The sequence below is a fragment of the Kogia breviceps genome, chromosome 1, assembly GCF_026419965.1.
Source record: "Kogia breviceps isolate mKogBre1 chromosome 1, mKogBre1 haplotype 1, whole genome shotgun sequence".
NCBI lineage: Eukaryota > Metazoa > Chordata > Mammalia > Artiodactyla > Physeteridae > Kogia > Kogia breviceps.
The window spans coordinates 4949301-4977172 of record NC_081310.1 but is presented as its reverse complement, the minus strand read 5'-3'; the positions used below and the strand labels follow the sequence as shown (position 1 = coordinate 4977172).

Genomic DNA, 27872 nt, shown 5'->3' with positions numbered 1-27872 from the left:
CTAACCAATTCAGAGCCCACAGCCCACCACTTCCTTTATCAGACTCACACTCCAGACCACGATTCTCCTGCCCAGATCACTCCAGGATCAGGGACCAGACCACTAAAGGCAGCTTCTACAGCCCAGAGCCTGCTGCACTTACTCCAACTAGCCTGCTTACCCTGCCTCACCTGTTCCTGCAGAAACAGGAAGGAACACATTTTCCTACTGTTCTTCTGCCTCCTGGATGACCATGGTGCTTCCTGTGTGGCCCTGCCTAGCATGGGGTGTCCCCTCCTCTTGGGAACTGTGAATAACAAACAAACCATCTTTTCACGGGGAGTCACCTTCTGACCTGCTGGCCTCACTCTACCCGAATAATAATAAAACCTACATTTTAAAACAGAGTCTTTAACAGGTTATCAGGTTGTGTGCCTTTGCTTGGATTTCCTGCAATGAAGCAAGGCTTAAGTGCTAATGTTTAATTGAGAGGTTTAATTCCAGAGCAGGAGGAGTGTGGGAATTGGTGAGTGAGAGAGAGAGGAGTATGGGAGAAAATATAAAGTGGTACTTTCCTTAACGGGCCCTTGCTTGATAAATCACACATACACAAAAACATTATTTTGTTCTGTCTCTAAGGGCTTCAGTTTCGGTAATATGTATGTTTCTAAGAAATTATGCACTGAATCTGGATTTCCATATTTATTTACATAGAGTTGTAAAAAGTAATCTCTTAGAATTTAAAAAACTTCCTCTGAGTTAAGTCACTGCATCTCCCTTGTCATGTATAATTTTGTCATTTTTCATTTTTTTCTTAATTTATATATATATATTTATATCTGTAGTATGTTGGACTCTCTAAAATATGGGACTCAGCATCCACCCCAGAGGAGATCAGATGAAGGTCATCTGATCTGGAGGCATAGAGAGAGGGTAATAGGGCTTGGAACTGGAGAGGCAGTGACAGGAGACAAAAGGGCAAGTTAGACCTGGTTGAGAGTGGGAGGCATGGGAATGGATTAGAAAGAGATGAGAGAGTCAGCTTAACTATGAGAGAGCCATGGGGATGTTAAACCAACGTCTAAAACCATGCCTGTCCATCCTCGTGTGCATATAGTATCCATTACCTATGTGAAAGAGTTGGTCAGCTATTCTCTAGGCTATTCTAGAAGACTTTCCTTTGAAAACTGCCTGTGGCCTGTTGATTATGTAACAGAAAATTCTGTTTCATGCCCAGTAACTCTGGTCTATACTTGGCCCCAACTGTCCCAAGTGTCCTTAACTCCTTGTTGTTAAAAAACCAGGACACTTGCAAGGTTCCCCTAAACAGAGGGTGGAGTCCTTGACTCCTTGCGGGGCTATGGTGTTGTGAAAGAGAAAGCCTTAGCGTTGGTATTGGGTACACTCTGGTGTAGTAATTAATAGAGTGTTTTCTCTCCTTTTATATCATTTCTCTTGTACTTGTAAGGAAACTGAGACCTACTTATCTATAAATCTGTAGAGTCTGTATTATCTGTACAGACTATAGATAATGCTCATATTAAATTAATGCTTATTTTATTTAGTTGAATAAGAGATTGTACCAGCAACTAAAATCCATTCATGAAATCTAGCTTTCTTTTTCGTTTTTATAGTCTATAATTTTTCAGAATCTAAAACAAAGCAATCACAAATGAAAAGCTCTTTAACTCAGTAAATACTACTGGAAAATGGATAACATTATAAACATCAGTGATATATAATCAGAGAACAATAAGATGAATAAAAAAAATCAAGGTTAAAAGACTTTTCAGGATTCAAGAATAGCTCTTTCTCTTTGAATAAATAGATTTTAAACTCGATTTGAGATTTATTTTTGGATATAATTTACAAATAACCTTTACTTATGAAAATAGAGTTTGGGAAGAAGTTTACTGAAATCATCATTAATAATAGAGATCATTTGCATAAACAAAAATAATGCAAAATGGAAATATTAGATTGTAGGAATCCAAAATAGAATAATAACCACAGGGTTAAAATGAATTAAATACAAGAATCTCCTGACAGTATTTTATCAAAACCCAGTGTTGGGCTTCCCTGGTGGCGCAGTGGTTAAGAATCCGCCTGCCGATGCAGGGACACGGGTTCGTGCCCCGGTCCGGGAAGATCCCACGTGCCGCGGAGCAAGTAAGCCCGTGAGCCATGCCCGCTGCGCCTGCGCGTCCGGAGCCTGTGCTCCGCAGCGGGAGAGGCCACAGCAGTGAGAGGCCCGCGTACCGCAAAAAAAAAAAAAAACAAACCCAGTGTTAAGATGATCCTGAAGCTCTATTTATATCTTGTTACAATTTCTGATATTGAAATTATTTAGAGAATTAGACATTACCTCGAAAATTGCCCAGTGAAATTTGGCATATCTATCAGCCCTCTGTAAGAAATATTGACCACTTAAATTTATATTAGTAGAGATAATTTTTGACATTCCTTTCTTTTCTCTCTTTTTTTTTTTTTTTTGATGTGAACCATTCTTAAAGTCTTTATTGAATTTTTTACAATACTGCTTCTGTTCTGTGCCTTGGCCTTTTGGCCACGAGGCATGTGGGACCCTACGTCCCCAACCTGGGATCGAATCCCCACCCCCTGCACTGGAAGGCGATGTCCCAACCACTGTACTGCGAGGGAAGTCCCTGACATTATTTTCAAAAGACAAGATCTTATCAGATCCAGCAAAAGGGAATTCATATAAAGTAGAAATTTATGTGTTTGGAAATACCTAAACATACTCTAAAACCTAACATTACTGCTTTTAGGCATTTGCCCTAGAGAAACTCTTGTGCATTTGCACGAAAGAGGTGTGTAAAATGATTATTGTTAAATTGTTGTTTGCATAGAGAAAATTGGAAACAACACTGACACCCAGAAAAAGAAATAGTTAAACTATGGTACATCCATCCTATGGAATGCCATGTGGCGTTAAAGAGTGTGAGCCAGAGAGCTGGACACAACCTGCTTCTCGGCCCCTGCCCTCCCTGGCCAGGTCCTGGTCCTTTGTGACCCTTGACCTCTGTGGTCTGGAGATGGAGCCACCGCTCCTGGCCTGGAGCTATTTTAGGTGCAGGACTTTGCAGCTCTGCGCGATCTGTGCAGACAGATGCTGGAGAAGTCCCTTATGACCAGGTACCGGCTGGACCCTGTCAGCCCTGTGGGTCCTGGAGATAAGGCTGAGGGCCCTGGGTGGGGGTTGACTGTGTGGGCAGCATAGACACCTGGAGCGAGACCCCCTGGAGACACACACACACACAGTGTGAGCTCGGTGATTTACTAATGTGCAAAAATACCCAAGACATATAGGTGAGTGAGAAAAGAAAGTTGCATAATAATACACATACTAGAATATCATTATTTAAAACGAAAGAATGAAAAGAAGCCAAATAATTTGTCTATCAGTCAATCAATCATCTATATATGTGTCAACCTGTAGTCCAGAATGGTATAAAACAGTCTCTTCACAAACAATAACAATGGCCATTGCTGGGGAGGAGTGTGAGATTGGTATCCATCAAAGATTCCTTAGAGTATTTTTACAAGAATGCATTTATAATTTACTTATATAATTAAAAATAAGTACCACCATGGCAAAAATTAAGAACAATAGATTAATAGAACTGAGTTTGAATTTGAACTCTATCACTTATTATATGTTTGACCTGGCTGGCTCAGTCTCTCTTTTGTCGAATCGGGATAACTTCATATACTTTATGGAGATTCGATTCTGTGGGTATTAAACGAGAGAGCGTCCAGGAAAGCAATCTGCGGTCTATAGCAGGTAATCAGCTGAAGATAACCAGCACTCTTTGCACTCCATGAAGTCAATTTTAAACCTCCAGTAACTGAATGATGAAGTATTTTTCTCACTAGATTGCATCTGCTCACTGGAGTTTAGATCCATAAGGGCAATGAGCCTGTCTTAACACATATATATGAATTACTGATGTTTACTCTGGTGTCTGGTATACAACAGGCACTCACCAAATGTTTGTACATTAATCCGATACCTATCTGTTCCACCAAGAAGAACTGCTGTCCTAAATTCTGGAGTTGTATTTCCAGATCCTATCACATACCCTCATCTTGCTTTTGAATAGGCACCTCAAACTGAACGTATTTTAAAACCATACTTACTATTTATATCTACACACCTTCATCTCCTCCTATATTCTTTGTTTTATGACATCAAGCTTATTGATGAAAAGTCTTCAGTACTTTTTACTGTCATTCCACTGTAGACTTTTTAACTTTAAAGACAAATATTGACCTTTAAGATTTTATTTTGTTCACTTTGTCTTATTTCACTTATTTTTGATGCACTGTAAATATGGTATCTTCTAGGGACTCAGTGGGCTTTCCTGAATTCAAGAAGTCATATTTTTTTTCTCATATTTAAAAAATATATACCATTAGGAACTACATCCTCCCCATTTTCTTCTTTCTTTCTTCTGGAATAGAGCTTTCTGCCTCTCTTTGTTGTTCATTCTTTTGGACCATCTCCTTACCTCACACTCTGCTCTATTCCGGATGAATTCTTCAGAACCGCCTGCTAGTTAGCTGAGTGTAGTGTTGTCTACCATTGAAGCCATCAGTTGAATTTTTCTATTTCACTGACTAATTCTCATTTTTAGAATTTATATTTGGTTCACTTTCTAATAGGCCTAATTGTTTTTTATGATGTCTTCTTGTTTTATGAAACAAATGCAGCATTCTTTTATCTCTAAAAATTTTAAACAGAGATTTTATAGTGTTATTTTAAAGTCTCTTCTGATAGCTCCATTCTCTTTGAGTCTTTTGAGTGTGAATGTTTCCGTTTGTCATGTCTTCTGTCTCTTATGGCAGCGGGTTTCTAGTTTGATCGATAGTTTTAGACTGTGAGCTCATCTTCAGTAGAGGCTGCCTTCCACAGGAACCCTGTGTGAACTGTGAGTTACAGCATTCCTACACAATGGTTCCTATCAGGCTCCTCTCACTGGACCATTGATTTTCCTATTTCCAAACAAGCACTTCTTTCCTTTTTATTTTTAATAAGATTTTTGGCTTAGAATTTTACACCCCATGTTCAGTGCAAGTTGAGACCTCCACATGGTGTAGGTTCACACATGGGGCAGGTCTGGGTTCCTGTTTCTCACAGGGAGCCCTCTATCCACGTTCAAGAGTAGGAGTCCTGCTTCCAACCTGCATTCCAAAGCCAGTGGGAGGAATTGGAATTGGTCCCCTGCATGAAGCCAAAAGGCAAGAGATTTCTGTCCCAATTGGATATTCCCCTCCCCCCACTTTTTAGAGCTAACCTATGTATTTTTACAAAAGTTATAGTTCGTCCAAATGGATGTATTTCGATGTGTTCGACTTGGAGGCGAGTGCTTGCTCCTTCTTTTTTTTTTTTTTTTTTTTTTGCGGTACGCGGGCCTCTCACTGCCGTGGCCCCTCCCGTTGCGGAGCACAGGCTCCGGACGCGCAGGCGCAGCGGCCACGGCTCACGGGCCCAGCCGCTCCGCGGCATGTGGGATCCTCCCGGAACGGGGCTCGAACACGTGTGTCCTGCATCGGTAAGCAGATTCTCAACCACTGTACCAGCAGGGAAGCCCTGTCCTTACCCTTTTTTTTTTTTTTTTTTCCGGTACGCGGGCCTCTCACCGCCGCGGCCTCTCGCGTTGCGGAGCACAGGCTCCGGACGCGCAGGCTCAGCGGCCATGGCTCACGGGCCCAGCCGCTCGGCGGCACGTGGGATCCACCCGGACCGGGGTACGAACCCGCGTCCCCTGCATTGGCAGGCGGACTCCCGACCACTGCGCCACCAGGGAAGCCCTTTACTCTTTTTTTTTAATTTGCTCTCCCCACTGTCTGATTTCGTTTGGGCCCCGTCAGCTCTCTTGTGGGCTGTGACAACATCCTTCTCACTGGTTTCCATGCTTCTCACCTGCGCTCCGCCAGTCATTGCCACGTGACCATGGGAATTATCTTTCCAAATGCACATCTAATTACATTCTGCACATCCTTTCTTCAGATTAGAAGTTAAACTACCTTGATTTTGTGGTTTACTGAGTTTTATGTGCTGACATTGCCCCGTTCATACTTGTATTTCTGCAATATCAGAATATTTTCAGTTCCTTGATCTGCCCATACACTGTATGCCTCTATTCCTATACACATGCCCTTTTCCTGAAAAGCCATTAAACACCACTTTCCCTCTATTTATTTGTTGCACCCACACTTGAAAATTCAGCTTAAATATTACTTCTTTTGTAAAGATTTCCTAACTTGCCCAAATCTGACACGTAGTAGCCATTCACTCTTTTGTTTAATAGCTATATCTGATTATTTTCCTATATTCAAGCTCAACGTACACAATTTCTTCAAACATTCTTTGTGTAATATGTTTCCCCAACCACTTATTATCTTTGATAATTTTGTCTTTTGAAAAACCCAAATTTTCTTTGCCTCTTTAATTGTGACACTCATAACACAACTTTACAGAAAGTTTTCTAGTATCGTCAGATTCTATGCTTGGAGCCCTGCATTTCCTCTCTAGTCTATCAAGTGATCTTGTACATTGCAACTCGCTTAGCCTTGAGGTCCATGAGGTCCATGGTGGAACCCTTTTTTATTTTTTTAAGTCTTTATTTTTTACAGCAGTTTTATTTTTTTAATTTATTTTTAAAAATTTTTATTTATGTACTTATTTTTGGCTGTGTTGGGTCTTCGTTGCTGCGTGCAGGCTTTCTCTAGTTGTGGCGAGCGGGGGGCTACTCTATGCTGCGGTGCGCGGGCTTCTCATTGCGGTGGCTTCTCTTGTTGCGGAGCAAGGGCTCTAGGTGCACGGGCTTAAGTAGTTGCAGCACTTGGGCTCAGTAGTTGTGGCACAGGGGCTTAGTTGCTCCACGGCATGTGGGATCTTCCCAGACCAGGGCTCGAACCCGTGTCCCCTGCATTGGCAGGCGGATTCTTAACCCCTGTGCCAGCAGGGTTTACAATAAAATTGAGAGTTAGGTGCAGAGATTTCCCATATACGCCCTGCCCCGACACATGGAGAGCCTTCCGCATTGTCAGCATCACCTACCAGATGGTACATTTTTTATTAAATAAACTTACATTGACAAATCATAATCACCCAAAGTCCATTACCTTAGGGCTTGCTCTTGGTGTTGTACAGTCTGTGGGTTTGGACAAAAGTATAATGACATGTGTCCATCATTATAATATCATACAGAGCATTTTTCGCCGCCCTAAAAATGCTCTGTGCTCTGCCTGTTCATCTCTCCCTGGAGGCCTTTTTAGGACAGATGGAAGATTTGGTCATTCCAGTATGTGGATTTCCCAGAGTCCACGTTGCAAAAAGCATAAAGGGATATGTAAGAATAAAGATGGAAATGGAAACCATAGGGTTTATTGAAGGCATAATGTCCTAGAAATCAGTGGGGAGACTCTAGTCCTAACTCTGCCATATCTTTCTAGATGACGCTGGGTGGACAGTATGATTGCTTTGCATTTTCATTCTCTAACTGATAAAATACAGGGATTAGAATAGAGGATTAATACTGCCTCTATAATCTGTAATTATTTTATTCTAATTGTTAAATTGCTCAAGCTAAATTATTTGCATTATAGGGGAAAATCTTTAAAAACAATAGCTATCATGAACTCTGTAAGAAATAAATAACTAAAATGGATAAGCCCCACGATAGCAAGTAAAATCTTCTGGGAGTGGGTCAGCATATAACATTAGTAGAAAACATTAAGCCATCAAAATATTATTCCCTATTTAGATACACAAGCAGGAAATATAGAAACTTTAAAATACATAAACTTCTGACAGAGCTCTCAAGTTTTACACAAAATCTGAAATGTAAATTGCATTTTGAGTGTAACAAGTAGCCAGTTTTAACAACGGAGCAAAGGCCATGTGCTAGCACTAACCTTAGAGAATAAGACATCTGACTTTAACTATAGATGTTTCCTTGAAGTGTCCAAGGAAAATACAGTCTTAAGGACTTGAACAATTTAATCTGAAGAAAAATACCGCGGTACTTAGCATAAGTATTTGCATTCAACAATTATGGTAAGGCAAAAATTCAAGAAATCCCAGAGGATATAAATATCATGAACAGGATTAGGAATGGGCTGTAGGTTTATGGAAGAAAAACTGCTTCTAAATAATCTCAGAACTCTGTCCATTTTATCAACAACCGTCATCTGACTGAGTTGTGAGAGTAGGTTTATGAAAAGGTGACGTGTCTGTGAACTGTGTTCTGAAGATGAAGGTAAATACACAGAAATACAGGGAGCTCCTTTAATAGTTGCCAGATCATAATGAATGTGTGCCAAGATGGTCATCAGAAATTAGTTCCTCTTCTAAGAATGACTCAGGACACTCACCTAAAGCAGGCCCTTTTCAGGCAGCATTGTTAAAGGAAGGAAAGTAGTACACAGGGTCTGAGGGGGGATGACTCCAGTCCAGCATGAAAAAAGTCTGCACCAGGTTTGAAAAATCACCCCATCCTCCTGTGTAAGTAAGATACTGAGAATCACAACTGCTTTCCAAATCTAAGTCCCGGAGTGTTCTGTGAGGGAGCTGTAGGAGGGGAAGGGGCGGAGGTGGCACCCAGGGGCTCTGAGACTCTGGCTTCTTTCTGAGTCAGGCGGAGCTCGGGAGCTGGACAGGGAGCAGACCACCAGCAGCACGTCAGAGCATGTCCTCCAGGAGGCCATGGCACTTCAGACAGCTACCCACCTTCTCATCCTCTGCCTCCGTCTCTCACTGCTCATCTCCATAAAAAGTAAGCCTCTTCCATTTATTGAACGTCTGGCAATTTCCTGACTTTTAAGTATTTCATGGGAATAGTGTGTAGTGTTGCATGTTCTACAAAATGCAAGGCTTTAAAAAAAAGTAAAAAGAGTTTGGTGTGAGCAAGCGTCCTTGTGTTAAACAAATCAGTGGGACCAGTCAGTGTGAACAATTTTCTGATTCTATGATTTCTAGTAAGTATTCTAATAGAAAATGTTCTTTTTCAACCTTTTGAGCGGTGAGCAGGAGATTGAAGTGGCCACAGAGAGCAGGTTTTTTTGCTGTATTTATACTTTTATGGAATAGATCTGGCACTTTGTAATTGATATCCTTTAAAAGGAAATTAATCATAAGCTATATAGCATTTTATTCCCAATACTGTGTACGTATCTTCACTTTTAAAGAACTTTGTGTCCCAACATTTGCTCTCACAATCAAGGAGATAAGAGTCTCAATTTTCCCCAGAGGATAATGGTTCAAAGCATTTCTTTTGTCAGAGAGAAATGGGCTTCCTTTCTATTGTATGTGCTTCTGTTTTATAAATGGAGTTGTCATATTCTACAAACTTCCCCAAATAAAAACAAGAGTAACGTTTCTGAGATAATCTTGTCGGATGTATGGCAGGGTGGAAAATCAGAGGAGACCAACAGCCTCAGCTGTGTGTTTATGAAGGACAGTAGCTATTGAACACGCTTAAAACAAAGACAGGCAGAGTGTGTGCTTGTCAAAGGGGCCATGTGATTTGTGTCTGTCGAATCTGAATATCAATAAGGCAAGGCATAGATCCACTGCTGTTGAACAAGACTCCTTGGTGTAAGAACACAGTGTTGTGTGATCTGGGTCACCTGCTGTGGCTGCACCAGCGAGAGTGTTACTCGTATGGTTTTCAGCTGAGCGTCTATCAGAGGTTTGGTGAAAACAGGAATAGATGCTATAGCTGAGGCAGCTGAAGGCAAGTGGAGAAAGACCAAGTCAAACTAAAGGAAGGAACAGTAAATTCTCAACACATACACACACACTCAGGATTTTTTTCCAGACTGGTACTTATTGAAAAGAGTTGTTATTTAAATAGCATTCATCCTCCTTGAAACTTAAAGTGGGCCCCACGCAATCAGAAGTGAGGCACAGAAGTGATATGTCGAGACGTGGGGGGAGAAATGGAGCAAAAGAAATGACAAGACACGTAAAACGCAAGATGAAGTGAGTTTACAGTACATTTTATGGCAAAGACCTTTGTAATTCCAATGCAGGGTATATTCTAATTCCTAGTGTTTGCTGCACTTAGGCTTTTAAGGAGGTGAATATGTAACCTCTAGAACACCATCTCTTTTTTTAGGGGCTCAACTGTGCAACTGAAATTACATACAAATAATTTGTTTTCTCTCTCTTTGAGTGGGGGATTATTTATTGATAGTCTTTAAATAAATACTTTGTAATTACTTGATATATTCTCTAGCACAATGTTTTTATTAGTTAAAAAAATTTTGAAGCCTCATTTTGTTTAATTTTTTGGCAGGCAGACTCTTACCTGTGTTAATATATTTGCTGGCAAGTTGTGATGATATTGCCTTCCTCGTCAAAACACTTAGTTTAGACTTTTTTTTTTAACTGACTTGAAAACTTTCACAACCTCAGCCTTCTTTTCCACCCTTGCCTCCTAGTACTCATGACACAGATCCTATATTCCAGCCATATTAATAAAATAATAGCTAATAGTAAAAGTTGCTGACATTGCTAAGCATTTTATATATGCTGTATTTCATTTAAACCTTACAACTCCACCATAAGATAGATATGATAATAATCATCCGTATTGTATAGGATCAGATGGCTACCCCAGGTATCTCAGCCTTTGGTACATAGCAGAGAGCTGGAATGTTTAAGATGCAGCCTCTCAAGTCCAGCCCCAGATATTTCATAGGTCTGGGTAAGTCCCACGAATATGTAGTTCAACAAGCTCTCTGTTTCAAATGCAGGTGATCACAAGTTCTACAGTACCCAATATATCTTTCTTGAGAACTTCAGTCATCAGAGTTGTAAGATATAAACATCTTTCACTCTCCTCGGAAGGATTATTTAGGAGAGAAAATAAGCAGTATGACCTTTACAAGCATTATTTCCAATTAACATACATGACAAGTAGAACTTGCCATTAATTCCATTTTATAGCTGAAGAAACAGTGTCACAACGAGGTTATTTACTTTCCCGAGGCCATGCTGCAGTGAACGGTGGACCTGGGACTAGGACCCAGAGGTCCGACTGGATTCTGTGCTCTTACCTTACATGTACAGACTCTGTTGAAGGGATAGTGCGGAGGGATTAGCGTGCTGCTCAGAACACAATAAAAGCACACAGAAAATTTTAGTTCTTTGGATCATATGCGTTCAATGAATCAATGATTTTTCTTCTCGAACTTTGAAATACATTCTTTTAAAATTAAGAGAAAAGAGCCACCCTTGACTCCATACTATACTTTTTCATGAAAGTGGTGCCTTGCTCTCCTACAAGGGGCACGCTGTGACCTTGTTGCATGAATCTGTGGTGAAAGGCTTTAAAGAAACTACCTTATTAGAGCTACCATGCATTAGGAAAGTGATCGACAGCGGTATTTCATGAGTCTTTTATGCATTTGGAGGTAAACTGAATATCGTCAATGTAAATTGCACATCTAGTTTAATTTAAAATTAATTGTTTAAACCCATATTCAAAGTGCAGTCATAGTATACAAGTGAAATGTGGTTTGATAAAATTATTATTAAAATTATTTGAATAATTTCAAAGACTTTGGGATACCATCCCATCTTCTAGAACCCGTTGACAATTATTAAGTAGCTGAATTTGAACAGAGTTATTTTAAAGAATGCTTTCTTTTCAATCTACCTAAAGTATAAAGAAATAGCATCTATAAAGACACAATATGGTCGTATTTATTCAATCTTAATGCTGCTATCAAAAAATAATTGAGTTTGCTCAGTAGGTCAGAGAAGGTTGATGTTATTCATTAGGGAGAAATCGTCTGATTTTCTTTAGAATGTTACTTACGTAGAAGCATTTGAAACCTTTATATTCATCATTCTGGTTAACAGCTTCGCAGCAGCATATTGTAAAGTGCTTACAGAAGTATCCGAGTGAGAAAAAGATATCTTTGCTTCTTCATAAATTAAACAATTATCTCATCAGTTTCCAGTAGAAGTCTCTACTTCATGAAGGTTACTCACTGTTCCCTGAATCATGCAGCAGAATTAATTTTAGCTTATAATTTTCGATGCTCATTTTAGGCGAATCAGATTTTTCAGGAGAACTGCATTCTTTTTCCACCTTTGGTGGTTTTCAAAAGTTACCATTACTGGTATTACAATATCAAATTTTGACATTCGAGAGGACAACAGCAATCAGGGTTTTTGGTTCTCTTTTATATTTTACTGCTGATTTATTGGAAAGCCCTGAGAAGCGCAATTTTCTCCTGTTAGAAATGAAGATGAGAGAATCCGTCTTCCCCATTCACACCATCCCTGTTCGCATTAAACTTCACTATACACGCTTACATTACAAGTTGCATTTCTTTTCATAGTATGTACCAACATTTGAAATATTACTTTTGTGTTGACTTGGGTTTCACCTATGAGGTTGTACGACACGGTTGTAGAGACCACGGGCGTTTTGCTAACTGACATCCCCTTAGTCAGCGGGGAGCTGCTGTCTAGCTCACGGTTGTCACGTGAGGGATAGTTGTTAAATGAGTAAATGGATGATGGCCCTCTTATAGCGTTGGCTCTAAGAATTTAATCTCTTCCTTACTCATGGCATGCCCTTGGCATTATTTTTAACTTTTTTATAAAAGGCTTTATTATTTTAGAATAATTTTAGGTTTACAGAAAAATTGAGAGGATGGTACAGGAGGGCCACCTATATCTCATACTCAGTTTCCCCTATTCTTAACATCTTACATCAGTATGGTAGATTTTTTTACAATTAATGAACCAATATTGATACATTATTATTAACTAAAGTCAATAGTTTATTCAGATTTCCTTAGATTTTTTTTTTTTTTTTTGCGGTACGCGGGCCTCTCACTGTTGTGGCCTCTCCCGTTGCGGAGCACAGGCTCCGGACGCGCAGGCTCAGCGGCCACGGCTCACGGGCCCAGCCGCTCCGCGGCACGTGGGATCCTCCCGGACCGGGGCACGAACCCGCGTCCCCTGCATCGGCAGGCGGGCTCTCAACCACGGCGCCACCGGGGAAGCCCTTCCTTGGATTTTTTTACCCGATATTTTTTTTCCTATTCCGGAATTCCGTTCAGAATACCATGTTATATTTGGTTCTCAAGTATCCTTAGGTTCTTTTTGGCTGTGGCAGTTCCTCTGGCATTGTTTTTGATGACCTTGACAATTCTGAGGCGTGCTGTTTAGGTATTTTTTTTTTTTTTTTTTTTTTTTTTTTTGCGGTACGCGGGCCTCTCACCGCCGTGGCCTCTCCCGTTGCGGAGCACAGGCTCCGGACGCGCAGGCTCAGCGGCCACGGCTCACGGGCCCAGCCGCTCCGCGGCACGTGGGATCCTCCCGGACCGGGGCACGAACCCGCGTCCCCTGCATCGGCAGGCGGACTCTCAACCACTGTGCCCCCAGGGAAGCCCCTGTTTAGGTATTTTTATAGGATCCTCCAATAGTGGAATTTGTAGGATGCTTTTCTCATGATAAGACTGGAGTTATGGGTTATTGGGAGGAGGATCACAGAGGTAAAATGTCATTCTCAAGATATCACATCAAGGATCTGTGCAATCAACATGATTTATGACTTCTCTCTCCTTTTTTTTTTTTTTTTCTTTCGATTTATGACTTCTGATGTTGACCTTAATCACTTGGGACGTGGTATTTGTCAGGATTCTCCACGGTAAACTTTTTTTCCCTTTCTGTACTTTCTTCTTAGGAAGGAAGTCACTATGCACTGCCCACACCTAAGGAGAGGAGAATTATGCCCCCCTCTGGGAGAGCAGATCCTCTACATAAATTACCTGGGATTCTTCCACATGGGAGATTTGGCTTTTCTCCACCGTTTATTAATTTATTTGAGTATTTATGTCACTATGGAGTCATGGATATTTATTTTGTACTCTGGGTTATACTACTAATACTACTACTACTTTACTGTTTAATACTTACTGTCTAATACTACTTTACTGTTTTGTTTCTCAAGTTGTTCTAGCTTTGGCCACTGGGAATTCCTTTACTTGGTTCCTGTTCTCTTTTATCCTACTCCCTATCGACGTGAGGTGCTTTACTTCCTGACTTTCTGGCTCTGCAAGATGTTCCAGACTTGTCTTGTGTATTTCCTGCCCCAGTCCTACCATAAGCCATTGCTCCCGTGAGCCCTGGTTCCTTTTCACTAGAGAATGGCAATAGAAACCAATTATCTGAATGTAAGGTGTGCCTGGTGCCCCTGGGGTATCATTTCTTTCACGCCATCTCAGCCGATAGAGCACAGAAATATATATGTGTATATACACATTTCCTTACATATATCTATAGGTACCTTGGTACACATATTAAGCTAAACATGAGTTTATGTTGATGCCTCTAACTTCATTACCACATGGATCATTCTAGCTTCCTCCCCTTCCTTGTCTGTAAATTCCCACTCTAACAGTGAGAAACCTGCCATCTGCCATTCATTTACTTAATTGTTTAAATTCAGTAAATATAATTTTTAAAGTATATAAAGTATATAGGAGTGTCAAATTCTTAATCCATAATCCTGTAGAAATACCTTTATCAATTTGAGTACACTTCTTATGTGCATTTCCTTTTGTCTTTAGTCTTAACACTTTGCTTGTTTCCTTAGGACAGCACCTTTTTCCCCACCCCCTTCTGTGTGACTGTTTTACACATTTTTGGGGGGTCACAATCAGCATTCTTTCTTGGGATCTTTGCATACAATAAAATTCACTCTTTGTGCTCTAAGGTTCTATAGGTTTTGACAAATGCTCCATTACAATAGTATACAAAATCGTTTTACTACCCTAAAAGTCCCCTGTGATTTACGTTTTTCGCCCTCCTTTCCTGTTCCCAACCCCTGGGCAATCAGCGATCATTTTAACGTCTCTATGGTTTTGTCTTTTACGGGATGGCGTATAATTGGAATGATAAAATATGTAGCCTTTTCAGACTAGCTTCTTTCAAGTAGCAATATTCATGTAAGGTTCTTCATGACGTTCTGTGACTTGATAGCTCGTTTCTTTTGATCACTGGGTAGTCTATCCCACTGTTCAGTTGTAACCACAGTTGGTTTATTCGACTACTGGAGGTCATCCTGGTTGCTTCCAACTTGGGGCTGTGGTATTAGTTTCCTAAGGCAGCTGTAACCAAGTGCCGTAAACCGTGTAGCTTGAACAGAAGTTCGTTCTCTCATAGTTCTGGAGGCTGGACGTCTGCGATCAAGGTGTCAGCAGGGCGCTGCTCCCTCCGAAACCCTTCCTTGCCTCTTCCCAGCGTCTGGTGGTCTTCAATCCCTGGCCCTCCTTGCCTTGCAGCGGCATCACCCCGAGCTCTGCCAATATAATTACATGGTGTTCTCCCTGCGTCTGTTTATAGCTCTTCTCTTCTTTTTATAAAGACATCACGCATACTGCGTTAGGACCCATCCTAATAACCACATCTGAACTGGATTACACTTACAAAGACCCTGCTTACAAATGAAGTAAGCAGGGCACAGGTACCAGGGTTTAGGACTTCCACATGTCTTCTTGGGAGACGCAGTTCAACCCATGATATCTATTATAAATAAAACTCTGATTTATGATGAAACTGCTTGATTAATACCACTTTTATTGGGCAGAATTAACTTTACATGCAAATGAATTATAAAAGGATTTTTAAAACTTGGTAAGAGCTCAGTGTAATATGTCCATATTTTTCTCTTCTTTTTCCTCATTCTTTACACTATCCCCACCTTCCACACATTAAACCTTTGGTTTTGAATTGAGGGCTCAGAGATTTCCTCCCACATAGATTTTCCTCATGACATCAGAGTCTGGTTAATATAGCGAGTGGCACCGGAATTGGGCGTAAATGTGTTTTCACATTTTCTTGGGACAAACAGCTTAGCGCTCTTCCCCTCCATGAATGTTCAATACTTTAACCTGCTTTTCTTTCACAAGCTGTGTTTGTTACTCGGGGCACCAAAAGATTACTGTCTTTCATTATGAATTCAAAACAATGATTACAAATTACTTTGTTGTAAATGTATTATTTGTTGTGTTTATTAATATAATGTCTTTCTTTATTTTCTTCTTATGATTTTGCCATAACAGTGAAATTGGAGGAAGGAATGTACTTAGTCATCTAGAACTAGGTTGTTGACATTGTTAACACCCTTTATCAGTCTTCTAGGGTTTCCTTCCCAATTTAATAAATAAAAAGCAGTGACTCCTCCAGAATTTTCCAGCAATGTGTTAGGTAAGTTGTCATATATTCCCTAGCCTTCTTTTTGTTCTCAGGAGAGTTCTATTACAAGGGAAACTGGAGCCAGTGTACTTAGAATAATAACAGTATGGGACCAAAAAAATAAGAAAAGGCATGGCAGTAGGTATGAGCGTGACTATTGAGAGCCAAGATGTTTTGGCTGCAGCAGAAAGTTTATTGGATCTAGAGGGAAGTCAAGGTAAGATTAATTGTCCCTAGCCTCAGATAGGATAATTAATAAATATTTAAAGTTTACTGTTTACGCACTCGTTTCTTCATTGACTCCTTTATTCAACAAGTATTTATTAAGTCTACATGCTTGCTACTGCTTAGAGGGTACAGTAGTAAACAAAGAGACCACAGTCCTTGCTGTTGTGAAGTTTATATTTTAATGGGGTGAGACCAGATAAGTCTCAAAAGCCAAATAAGTGCAATGTGTAATCATAAGCTGGCAATAAGTGCCTTGGAGAAAAGCAAAGGATGAGAGACAGAGAGCACTTGAGCCATGAGGGCATCTGGGTGAATACCATTTTGGTAAAGAAAATAGGGGCAGCTAGTCCTGAGGGAGGAGTGTGCCCAGAGTGTCTGAGGTATTGCAAGGTGTCCGACGTTGCTGGATTGGATGAAGCAAAAAAAGAGCAAAGTAGGAGAGGTCTCAGGGGTTTTGTTAGCCATATCTCGAGTCCTACAAAGTAGCTATTATTAAGCCAATTAAGACACCCGAGACCACGGTAGCTTACCTGATATACCTAAAACACAGCTACAAGGTGATACAACTGAGATGTAATCCCAGACCTGTCAGGTTCTAAGCCTCATAGCAGCTCACAGAAGCCAAGACCTGTTAAACATTCAGGAATTTTGCAAGCCAGTTATTTAACTGCTGCTGGCTTCAATGAGCAACAGTGGAAGTAATTGCATCACAGAAATTGGCAAACACTACAAATCGGGGTGGTATTTTTTTATTTAAAAAAAAATAGTTCTAGATAACTGAGTATCCATTGCATCTTTAAAACTTCTCCAAATTAAAAATGTTTACAGTTTCAACTGCTATTCCACCCCTGTGACTAATATCTGCAGAGGCAAAACTTGCTCCTATGTAACCTAGATTAAACTTTCTGTGGTCTTTTTGGTTCTTCACATCATTGTGCTGGTAATTCCCAAATGAATGATTCTTTTCTCTGAATCCAAAATTCTTTGATCCTTAAAATAAGTCCCCTTTAGGCAAATTAGTGAGAGCAGAGTGCTAATGAGGCCGGGTTTATTGTTGCATCTCAGTATGGTTCTGTTTGCTTCGCACAGAGACCAAGTGTGTACAACGAGTACTGGTCCGTCTGATCTGCTGGTCTCAAATTTGTCGCCTTGAGCAGGAGAGAGAATGGGAATAGCTCTTAGCAAATCAAGCATCACTACTGGAAAACTCAGTTGTGAGTTAGCAGCAATAACTTTTTCAAACAGGGAATTCATTATTTTGATTTCATATCTGTCTGTAATTTTAGTGGGGCTTCCCTGGTGGCGCAGTGGTTGAGAGTCCGCCTGCCGATGCAGGAGACACGGGTTCGTGCCCTGGTCCGGGAAGATCCCACATGCCGCGGAGCGGCTGGGCCCGTGAGCCATGGCCGCTGAGCCTGCGCGTCCGGAGCCTGTGCTCCGCAACGGGAGAGGCCACAACAGTGAGAGGCCCGCGTACCGCAAAAAAAAAAAAAAAAATAAATAAATAAATAAAAAATAATATAATTTTAGTGATCCTTCCTTTTAATATAAAGAACAAACATTTATATTCAGCATTAATTTTTAAATAAGTAGAGTTCAGAACATTCAGGTTTGGGCTCTGGCCCATCATTAGTTAATTGCCTATCCATGAATGCATCTTTTATGCTAATTTCTCACTTGTAGAATGAGGGGGGTAGATTATATAATTTCCAGGTTCCTGTGAGCTCCACATGTTTTGGTTCCATGATTATTCTAAGTAATGGAATCATAGGCTTGGATAAGTAAAGAGTGTTTTTTTTTAATTAATTTTTTAATTGGAGTATAGTTGATTTACAAGGTTGTGTTAGTTTCTGCTATACAGCAAAGTGAGTCAGCTATACCATATACATATATACATCCACTCCTTTTCAGATTCTATTTCCATATAGGTCATTACAGAGTACTGAATAAGAGTTCCCTATGCTATACAGTAGGTTCTTATTAGTTATCTATTTTATATATAGTAGCATGTATATGTCAATCCCAATCTCCCAATTTATCACCCCCTCCTTTTCCCCTCTGGTAACCATAAGTTTGTTTTCTATATCCGGGACTCAATTTCTGTTTTATAAATAGGTTCATTTGTACCGTTTTTTAGATTCCACAGAAAAGTGATATCATATGATATTTGTCTTTCTCTGTTTGACTTACTTCACTCAGTATGACAAAGGTCAATTAATGTAGCTGCAAATGGCATCATTCTGTGCTTTTTTATGGCTGAGTAATATTCCACTGTATATATGCACCACATCTCCTTTATCCATTCCTCCATCAATGGACATTTAGGTTGCTTCCTCGACCTGGCTATTGTAAATAGTGCTACAATGAACATTGGGGTTCATGTATCCTTTCGAATTATGGTTTCCTCTAGATATTTGCCCAGGAATGGGATTACTGGATCATATGGTAGTTCCATTTTTATTAGTTTTTAAAGAAATCTCCATACTGTTCTCCATGGTGGCTGTACTAATTTACATTCCCACCAACAATGTAGGAGGGTTCCCTTTTCTCCAATCTCTCTCCAGCATTTATTGTTGTAGATTTTTTTTTTAATTATTTATTTATTTATTATTTTGGGCTGTGTTGGGTCTTTGTTTCTGTGCGAGGGCTTTCTCTAGTTGCAGCAAGCGGGGGCCACTCTTCATCGCGGTGTGCGGGCCTCTCGCTATCGCGGCCTCTCTTGTTGCGGAGCACAGGCTCCTGACACGCAGGCTCAGTAGTTGTGGCTCACGGGCCTAGTTGTTCCGCGGCATGTGGGATCTTCCCAGACCAGGGCTCGAACCCGTGTCCCCTGCATTAGCAGGCAGATTCTCAACCACTGCGCCACCAGGGAAGCCCCTGTTGTAGATTTTTTGATAATGGCCATTCTGACTGGTGTGAGGTGATACCTCATTGTAGTTTTGATTTGCATTTCTCTAATGATTAGTGTTTTTGAGCATCTTTTAACGTACCTCTTGGCCATCTGTATGTCTTCTTTGAGAAGTGTCTATTTAGATCTTCCGACCATGTTTTGATTGGGTTGTTTGGTTTTTTTTTTGATATTGAGCTGCATGAACTGTTTTTATATTTTGGAGATTAATCCCTTATTGGTTGCTTTGTTTGCAAATATTTACTCCCGTTCTGTGGGTTTTCTTTTCATTTTGTTGATGGTTTCCTTTGCTGTGCAAAAACATTTAAGTTTAATCAGCCTCCATTTGTTTATTTTAGTTTTTATTTTCATTACTCTTGGAGGTGGATGAAAAAAGATATTGCTGCAATTTATGTCAGAAATTGTTCTGCCGATGTTTTCCTCTAAGAGTTTTATAATATCCCGTCTTATATTTAGGTCTTTAATCCATTTTGAGTTTGTTTTTGTGTATGGTGTTAGAGAATGTTCTAATTTCATTCTTTTACATGTAGCTGTCCAGTTTTCCCAGCACCGCTTATTGAAGAGTCTGCCTTTTCCCCATTGTATATTCTTGCCTCCTTTGTCATAGATTAGTTGACTATTGGTGCGTGGGTTTATCTCTGATCTTTCTATCCTGTTCCATATCATTTTTCACAGAATTAGAACAAAAAATTTTACAATTTGTATGGAAACACAAAAGACCCTGAATAGCCAAGGCAATCTTGAGAAAGAAAAACAGCTGGAGGAATGAGGCTCCCTGACTTCAGACTATAGTACAAAGCTACAGTAATCCAAACAGTATGGTACTGGCACAAAAACAGGAATAAAGATCAAGAGTGTTTTTGTAATTCACCCTGTATGACGCAGCTTTCATTAGATTATGCTGCAACAATCAAACTAAACATCTTAGCAGTTTACAACAACAAAGGTTTATATTTTGTTCCCACCGCATATTGCAGGCAGGTTGACTGTAACTCTACTTCATGTATCTTCATCTGGAGGCACAGATTGAAGAGGTAATCCCGTTTTAGAACTGGTGTTTTCACAGCAGAGGGAAAGAGCGTTGGTAGAACCATGTCACGGCTTCAGTGCGTATGTCACATATGTCAGTCTGGCTGATATTTAATTCATCAAAGCAGGTCATGTGGCTAAGCCTGATGTCATTGAACTGGGAATATATTAAGGCAGAAAATATTAGAAACAAATAGTATGGTCTGCTTTACTTTTCCCTTGTTTCCAACTTCCAGAGGGCAATTTCTATACAAATTTATTTAAACAAACATTAAGGATGAATATTAAAAATTTACTGTCATTGACAAACATTTCAACAAATATTTATTAAGTAGTTAATATGAGCAAGGTATTGATTATAGAAAATACCATTGACTATAGAAAATACCAAATCTACACTGTAGTGGGGTGGACGGATGTATAAAAGCTGTTCACACATTGTTGTCTAAGAGAATAATCATGCTTTAAAGTATTGTCAGAGATCTATGCATGTATCTAGGCATTCTTTTCCGATGTAGATAGAGAAAATTTAGTCCAAAAAATCAAACTAGTCTTGTGATACGAAGAAATGTTTTCTGAAAGGAAATACAATCAAGCTTGCTCTGAAATCATTAACCCTACTAAAATTAATTATATTTTGAGGTTAAGTTCAACTCAGAATTTAGGCAATAGCATATCTGGTTTGTATATTATAAATTCCTAGTTATCTCCATCCTCATTTCATTTACTGATATCATTAGAAACTTGAAAGGAAAAACTGTTTCTTCCTCTACTCACCAGTCTTCTTACACCCAACACAGTCAACACTCCGGCCACCAACTGTTGGGTAGCTTTGCCCTCGCCAAGCAATTCTCCAATTCTCTGTGCAAACCAACTGGGTGTCCTACATTTCAGCTAAATTCTGATGCTGTCTACCTGGGGCTAGCTCAGACCCCACAGGTTAAGGGCTCAGTCCCACTCCCAACTCCCCCACTTCAGACACCAATTGCAAGTCTAGGTTGTCACCTGTGCTTCTGACTGGCTGGCAATGAATCAGAGGTTCCCACAACCACTTCCTCAGGTTTGATAATTTGCTAGAGTGGCTAACAGAACTCAGTGTGAAAACAAGTTTACTTACTAGATTACTGGTTGATTATAAAAGGCTACAACTCTGGAACAGCCAGATGGAAGAGATGCCCAGGGTAAGGTGTGGAGGCAGGAGGGACGGACTTGGAGCTTCCATGCCCTCTCCAGGTGAGCCACCCTCCCAGCCCCTCCATGGGTTCATCAACCTAGAAGGTCTCCACATCCCCACAGTTGGGTGTTTTTATGGATGCTTCATTACGTAGGCATGGTGATCAAATCATTGATCACAGGTGATTACCTCAACTTCCTGTCCCTGTCTTGTCCCCAGAGGTCAGAGGATGGGGACGAAAGTTCCAACCCTCTAATCCCTTGGTTGGTTACCCTGGCAACTAGGTCCCATCAGGTGTTTATCTAGGGGTTTTCCAAAATCACCTTGTTAACATAAACACTGGTGTGCTTGAAAGGGCTGTTATGAGTAACAAGGCACTGCTTTCACCTTTATCACTGGAACTATCAATATTTCAGGAACCAAGGACAAAGACCAAATAATATAAAAATGATGCTACCAGGGCTTTTAAGAAATTACAAGAATTTGAAGAGCTATGTGCCAGGAACCATGGATGAAAACTTTAAGAATATATTTCTTATTATATCACAATGTCACACACCTCTATGAGAGGCTGGGTAAGGAAAGAGAGGAGAAATAAAATGGAAAGCTTTACATTTTAAGTATCAATGCCTGAGAGTTGCATCAAACTCACTATTATAAGAAGCTATTATTAAAAGATGAACTGAGCCATATTAAAATTTTAAGAATTAATTTGAGTAAAAATAGATTTGAATGCCAAATTGCACAGTCAGAATTTGGAAATACTGATTGCACTATTTATGAGAACTTGTAAATTTTGGTACACTGGACAACTTAAAACTTTTGGTGCCCTGAATTATATAGCCTTTGTGTAGAAACAGCATCAGAGTCTGCCTCCAGACTTTGGACTTGATGAAGAAAAACATTAATGCAAATATAATGGGCAATGAGAAATCAGAAAATATAATCAAAGGAGAGAGGTGCAGTGGGAACATCGTCAATCCAGCCTGTGAATAGGTTCCACCTGTCAATAATGACCTATTGCTTAAATCATAAGAAATAAAGGTATTAAAGACTGTGTATCATGTATTCATCACCAGTGCATGTGCTACAAGTATAATTTCAAATATCAACCTACTGTATATTCTCAAAGGGAATTTGTTGTGAGACTGGTGAATTTCCAAGAGCCATGAACTTTGGGAATAAACTGACTTCCAAAAAATCTAAATATCATACTGACCATGTATGCTATTAAGCACATTTCTCTAAGGCATTTTTTCCCCCTCAATAGGTAATCATTAACACTGGAATTGTTTAGAGTGAAGATTGTCACAAAGATATATCTCATTAATTCTTAGGGTCAGTTGTGTGCCTACCATCAATATAATTGTTTATTTTTTAGGCGAAGGGTAGTTTTTATTATGTCCTTTTCCTGGGAAATATTTCACTGTTAATTGATCAAAGCTGATGAATTCATATTTATGAAGGCAATATTTTCTTGTGTAACTAGTTTCTTTTGCTATTTTATGGAATATATGTAACCATATTTTGTAAACTAAATTGGTCAGTGAGATTGTGTGTACAGCAATAGTTTACACAATTTAAAGTGTAAAATAAACACATGGGGGGTCATTTAAATAATGGATTGTTTTATGGGTTCTAAATCCAGATGTTATGATGCAGTTATTCCTGGTGGGACCCAGGAATCAGGTTTTTTCTTTTCCTTAAAAACAAACCCCACAGATATGTGATACATATCTTTTACAGATTAGACTTTGAGACACTAATCCATAGTTTAACAAAGTAGGAGTTGGTAAATGATTGATTCTTAAAGTGTGGTGAAAACTGGCATGAGGGAAGAAGTGGAGAGAGTAGGGGAAAGAAAAAGGCGAGAAGCAGCCAAGGGCACAGTGCATCTGGGACCTATTAATAGAAAAAGGGAACGGGGAAGTGACTGAGATGAGGGGCTGTGGGCAGGGTGCACATGAGAAAAGGCTTTAAGTGCCGCAATGGACAGTGATCAGCTAGTCACAGGCGCCCATATGTTTTCACACCGTGGTCCCAAGAGACAGGATAATACACGCATGCCGCACTTACCACGTAGTCATGACTGTTGGCAGCAGGGTGACCGCTTGGTGGCCTGCGGCTCTGGCACCCCTGTAACCGGCTCTGGGCACACGTTTGGGAAGTGCCAGTGGAGGACGTGGGAAGCCACTGAGGGACTTGAAACAGGAACACTGACACGGCCACAGTGAGGAGGTTCTGGAGGGCAAGGCTGTTAGGTCAGAGACCTCGAATGAAATGATGGGGACCTGAACGGTGTGGTTATAGTGAGGAGGAAGAAAGAAGGGTGGACTTAAACTATTTCGGGGGGAAATCAGCCTCATGTTTGATGAGAAATGAGAGAGGGAAAGGGAGTATCGTAAAGGATGACTTACAGGCCTTCAGCCTCTGCCCACCTTAAATGATGCTATGATGCCACCATCTGAAATCATAAAGGCAAGGAAGAAAGTAGGGTGCATACTTACCCTTTTCTTTTTAATGCCTACAGCACCAGGTGTTCCCAGATGGTCTCCCACCCAAGTACTAACCAGGCCCGACCCCACTTAGCTTCCAAGATCAGATGAGATCCCGCACGTTCAGGGTAGTATGGCCATAGTTGCATACTTACACTTTAAACCTGTCCATTTTGAAATATAATTGGGACATTCAGGTGAAGATGTCCATCAGGCTGTTAGAGACACCCCTCCAAAGTTTAAGGGAGAAACTCAGTTATGTATAAAGAGTCGAATCCTCACTTGCTAATTCAATAACTACCATTGAGCCCACACTATGGACTATTTTCCATGACAGGAACAGGGCACACAAATATCTGAGAGAAGTTCTACAAAATATTTTCACATTGTGTATCAAAAACCTTAAATAAGAATGTTCATACCTAACAACCTAGAAACTCTTCGAGAAAAATAATAATTGAAAATTAGGGCAAAGATTAACATGCCAAGGTAGCCATAACATTTGCATACAGTAGGAAATTAGAAATAACTTTAATGAAATCAATCAACCACATTTGTACTAAGAAAATATTTGAAACATAAATTGTGTTGCTTTATGCTCTGGTATCTAGAGATGCTTTCAAAGACAAACAAAATCCAGTAACCAAAATGAAATTAAAATACTTCAAATGTTTTCTGGGGTCTCTTAAGAAAAAAAGCAAAAAACAGAATATAATACGCAGAAAAACTTCAAAAAATACTTCCTCCATTTTAATGTTCTCAATATCTCTGACTACTTCCCAAAGTCCAGTCTCTCAGCCTCCCCAAAGCTCCTTTCTCTTGAAGACCTCATAGGTTCCCCTTTCTTGCCTCTTGGAAATAAATCTCTACTCTCATAAAAATTCCCTGTCCTAGATTTTCAAGTTCCATTTTGCTCTTTTTCCATTATATTAATTTTGCATCACAAAAACCCAGGAACAAAGCTGGCGAGGATAAAATGTTTCATAGAGGTTAGGGGAGGGGTTAGGGAAGATAAGCAAACAAAGCCAAATTTCCTCTAGTGAATAAGGAAAGAGGGAAAGAATGTCAACACTTATTCAGAAGTTAACTTTTGCCTCTCAAAAAATTGTAAGTGATTAAAAAACCCATGCGGGATGTCAAATTGTATATCATGTACAACACACAATATGTGATGTCAAAGATAGGCAAAATTTTTAATCACCATCTAATAGTATTTGTACTAAAATTTTATTTCAAAATAGTATAGGTATTCCAACAATCCTGGGCTTAAATTTTAAGTCACAAAGCTTCTGCTAACAGAAGGAGCTATATAGGGACAAAAATATTAAGTAAGTATTTGCTGTTTTTAAGATGCCAAAAATATATACTTATTAGAGAGAAATCAGTTTCAAAAATATGTAAGAAATGAGAAGTAGTTTATTTCATTTGTAAGGTGAGTGACCTTGAACCATTTTACTTAAACTCTGCGTTTTCCATTCCTGCAAAATGGAAGTGGTGATTATGTCCAACTGCATTGTAGTATTGTGAGGACTGAATAAATTCATGTATGCGCGACATCCACTCTGCTCTACCAGTAGCTGAGGTCTTAACTTCACATTGACAGTCAAACTCAAAATTCACCATAGGCTTCAGCAAGCGCCAGTTTGGGTTATCTTTAAGAAAGTTTGCAGGACAAGCATCATGGCACACAAGACAACTTGGCAGTAGCCCCATATTTCCCAGGTACAGCTCTCAATGTCCTGGCCATCCTGCACACTGGGTGTGTGGCGTCACAAGATGATTACAAGTGCTTGGTGTGGGACATGGGATTCTCACTTATCTCGCGTCTGATTTAGATGCAACTATTCCTCATTTGCTGCTGCAAGGCTAAAGGTCAAATCTTCAGGCCTGCTTTACACAGACACATAGCAAGCACGTAAAAATCTTACCGTCATTGCATTTGTCTTTCAAAAATGGATAAATCAAGTGTTCATTGTAATACTGTAATTGTTTAAAAAAGAGAACAAGGAAATCCACTGCTTGGTTGACGTATCTTTTCTTCCTTGATGCTTTTTTTAAAATGATCATTGCTGAAATCAGATGTTCACCCTATGCTCTGTCACAATCCTTTCACTTCTAGTAAAATTTAAGCCTACTCTGTCCTTGAAAGCAGTTTGGGTTGCAGGTCAATAATTATCATGCCATGTAACAATTCAGTGTAGCAGGAGTGAGTGATTATGACAAGTTGTGGTCTTGAGTGTAAGTGGCTGAAATAGGTCGGGAGTGAAGGCTACTGGAGTGTGAGATGGTCATTAACCTGTGAAGGATGATTCTGATCAACACTGAAGTCCCTCTGGCTGGGAAGTGACCTGGATGGTAGTTGGGATAATTGGTTGGAGAGAGTGGAAAGGCGAGGCTCCCTGTGCTTCAAGGGCATGGCGTCTAAGAAGGTCATGCAAGGAAATCATGGCTAAACTACTTTGAATGATAAGTGACCATGGATTGGGGGGTCAGAGCTTAAAAAGAGAGGATTTGGAAAGAAACGGAGGTGGGGGGAGAGCTTGGTCAACTTGGCAGGGGCCACAGCCTCCGGAGAAAAATAGCCAGTGAAACGTTCCTCTCCGTGGGGTGTTCAAAGGGCGAGGAATGAGAATGTCAGAGTCTCAATTTTAACTCCTCTGTATTACCGCATTTTAAAGCCTCTCTGTCCCTGCGAACTTTCTGTAAGATTTTATTACCTTTCTAGCCTTGGGGAGTGGAATTGTGAATAATGGTGGAACTGAGCTATGAACAGTATACTGTGACTCCCATTTGCCTCCCTGCTGAGGCCAAAGTGATGGGAACAAGCGTTTCTGAGAGATCACAGTCCAGAAGTTTCGAGAGGTGATGCTGACTCAGGAGGCAACCTCTTCCCATTTTCACCAGAGGACGAGCCTGCCAGGGAAACACACATGCTGATTAAATAGTGAAGAGAATCATCTACATAGAATTAAAGCTGTCTCAATAAATCTTACTTTTAAGGAATTATTAATTTATTTATTCTCTGAATTAGAAAAGAATCTATTTTTTATAGTTTTCCTGGCCTGTGTGAGTGTCTAGGACTTCTTAGCCAGCACAGTAAAGTCACAGTGTTTTTCTAGAATTAATCTTCAGTGTGATCACAGGTTCTCAGTACCGAAGGACCCCCGGGTGCCATGGATGCCCTCTTAATGCACCACCCAGCCCCGTGATTTTATAAAGAAATCACTGACACAGGTCTCATTTTTTGCATTATAATTTTATAAAAATTTTGTTTATATCTGTAATTTAAAGGAAAGCCTTATGGTCATCAGAGATAATGAATATTTCATTTGATTATTTAACTATCTGAGTCATTTTGTCTCTGGTTCACAGGTAAAAGGAAAACTGTTTTGAATTCTGTTAATTTTTTACTTCATCGAGTATTGGACATTTATGAATAAAAGTTCATAAAGATCAGAGAATTCTCAAACTAAACTTAGGTTGATAGATTCATTTACTGTGTAATATTTGTATGCTTTTGAAATTCCAAAAATTCACATTGTATCATATATTCAGAGGTCACAGGACAGGTAAAATGAATTTCTGGAATATAGACTGAATAAATAGGAGTTAATTGAGAAAGAAATGTCCATCGACAGATGAATGGATAAAGAAGATGTGGCACATATATGCAATGGAATATTACTCAGCTATAAAAAGGAACAAAATTGAGTTATTTGCGGTGAGGTGGATGGACCTGGAGTCTGTCATACAGAGTGAAGTAAGTCAGCAAGAGAAAAACAAATACCATATGCTAACACATATATA

General features: G+C 39.9%; 1 protein-coding gene and 1 pseudogene across 2 annotated transcripts in view; one reads left to right on the top strand and one right to left on the bottom strand.

Moving 5' to 3' along the window:
* The window catches only part of CRB1 (crumbs cell polarity complex component 1), a 280936-nt gene that overhangs the window by 43257 nt on the left and 209807 nt on the right, over positions 1–27872 (top strand). Inside the window, exon 2 of one of the 2 annotated variants that reach the window (XM_067020765.1) lies at positions 8646–8783. The exons of the other annotated variant lie outside the window; for it this stretch is intronic. Coding sequence (XP_066876866.1) covers positions 8646–8783 — 138 coding nt within the window. The remainder of the gene's footprint in view (positions 1–8645; positions 8784–27872) is intronic. 2 annotated transcript variants of the gene reach the window in all.
* On the bottom strand, positions 24092–24210 carry LOC131746637 (5S ribosomal RNA; annotated as a pseudogene).